The following is a 1,659-nucleotide window of genomic DNA, read 5'->3' as shown; positions in this document are numbered from 1 at the left end:
TATATCCAGTCTCCCAGAATGCAGCCATTATCTACTACCACTTAGCCGTAATAACATAATGATAACAAAACACTACGAAGAAGAGGAGAAGAAGGAGGAGGCAGCCGAAGACTGATTAAGGATGGTAGTAGTACTCTTACGTCGTAGTCGTACTTGCTGGATCTACTCAAATACTATCTTATTATCGTAGAAACTCCCAGATAATGATGATGTCTTTAATCCAAGTTATTCCAAGTCACCATCGATTAATGAGTCGTCATGTTTCACCATTAATGTTGTTGCATAACTACATTACTAATAATGAATCACAAATATGCTGCAACAACAAGTTCCATCGAGCTCGAGCTGACCAAGATCGAGCAAGACTAGGAGCTCTCCATCGGATATGCCTACTATATTTGAAAAACGGGATAGGCTATAGATTCTACTATGTCATGATATGAGTATTATAAAAGAGCATAAATTGATGAGGACAAGCATGTTCACATATGACTGCTATCATTCTGCACCAAAGTTAATGATTAATACTTTACAGCTGCACCACGAATCATTCGTTACGTATATGATGACCCCCATCTAGGTGGACGTCTAGTCATTTTCTTGTAATGGCGACCTATGATGAAGTGAGAAACCAGTCGCCTCGAGATTAATGTAACACGCTCCATAATAACAACAACAACCTGATGGCTGTATGATGAAATGTATTCCTTCGACATGCCTTAGCCATAGTCGGGTAACATATAGGTATGTTCTACGCTCAATCAACGAGGACCACCGGCCGCCGGCCGGCCCCCCTTGTGGAGGGCGAGCGCTTTTAACCACCACCACTTGACGAAGACGACTACTACCCCAACGTTCCCCCCTTCTTGTTATTCTTATTTAGCATTATTATTATGTATTTCGTGTTAACTGATAATAAGACAGTGGCTATGAAGCCTAGTGACCTTGGTCCTATGTTTGATATTGTAATAATATTATGAATAACTACTAATATGGTAATGTTATTATTATCAGAGATTGGATACACAACTACGAGTAGAATTGGAAGGGAATTTATCAAAGAATCATGATGGTACAATAGTACATATAATAAATATAGTAGATAAATCAAAACCTAAAATACAAGATGGTACTGGTATGGCATTAGTTAATGTTGTATTTCAAGGTATAATATTTAGACCGTTTAAAAATGAGGTAGTACTACTAGTAATAATACACACAGAGTAATACTATATTATTAGGTAATGGATTGTTGGGTAAGTGAAGTTAGTAAACTTGGATTCTTTGCATACTTCGGCCCAATGAAAGTATTTGTATCAAGGAGTGTAAGGGGGTTGATATTATAATATCATCTATTATTATCATATTCAGAGTATGCCTGATGATGTTATCTTCCGTGAAACCGCTACTCCTGTATGTTATAGTGATGCTGATCAAACAGTCGTTATACAACAAGACTCTGAGGTAACAGTAATAAGGATGATGATGTGGAGAAGAAGGAGTGGTATTAATAGGTACGAGTACGTATAATGGGAGTGAGAAGAGATGGTAATCAGTTATTCGCTATTGGTACTATTAATGCTGATTATCTTGGTCCTAGTATTGCCCCTACATTACCTAATACTACTATATCTATATTAATACTACTACATCACCACA

The 1,659-nt window shown here is 37.3% G+C and overlaps 1 protein-coding gene across 1 annotated transcript; it reads left to right on the top strand.

Annotated features, from left to right (window-relative positions):
* Positions 1–893: 893 nt before the first annotated feature.
* Positions 894–1,464, top strand: Pmar_PMAR005649 (DNA-directed RNA polymerase II, putative; the record flags this gene model as incomplete). Its single annotated transcript, XM_002767400.1, has 4 exons — positions 894–965; positions 1,015–1,194; positions 1,242–1,325; positions 1,372–1,464. Coding segments are annotated over 4 exons (429 nt in total), but the record flags the coding sequence as incomplete, so codon positions are not given.
* Between the last annotated feature and the right edge of the window lie 195 nt (positions 1,465–1,659).

This window comes from Perkinsus marinus (genome assembly GCF_000006405.1).
Source record: "Perkinsus marinus ATCC 50983 genomic scaffold scf_1104296970812, whole genome shotgun sequence".
Classification (NCBI taxonomy): Eukaryota; Perkinsozoa; order Perkinsida; family Perkinsidae; genus Perkinsus; species Perkinsus marinus.
The sequence above is the reverse complement of the archived record's forward strand: the minus strand, read 5'-3'. Positions and strand labels throughout refer to the sequence as shown.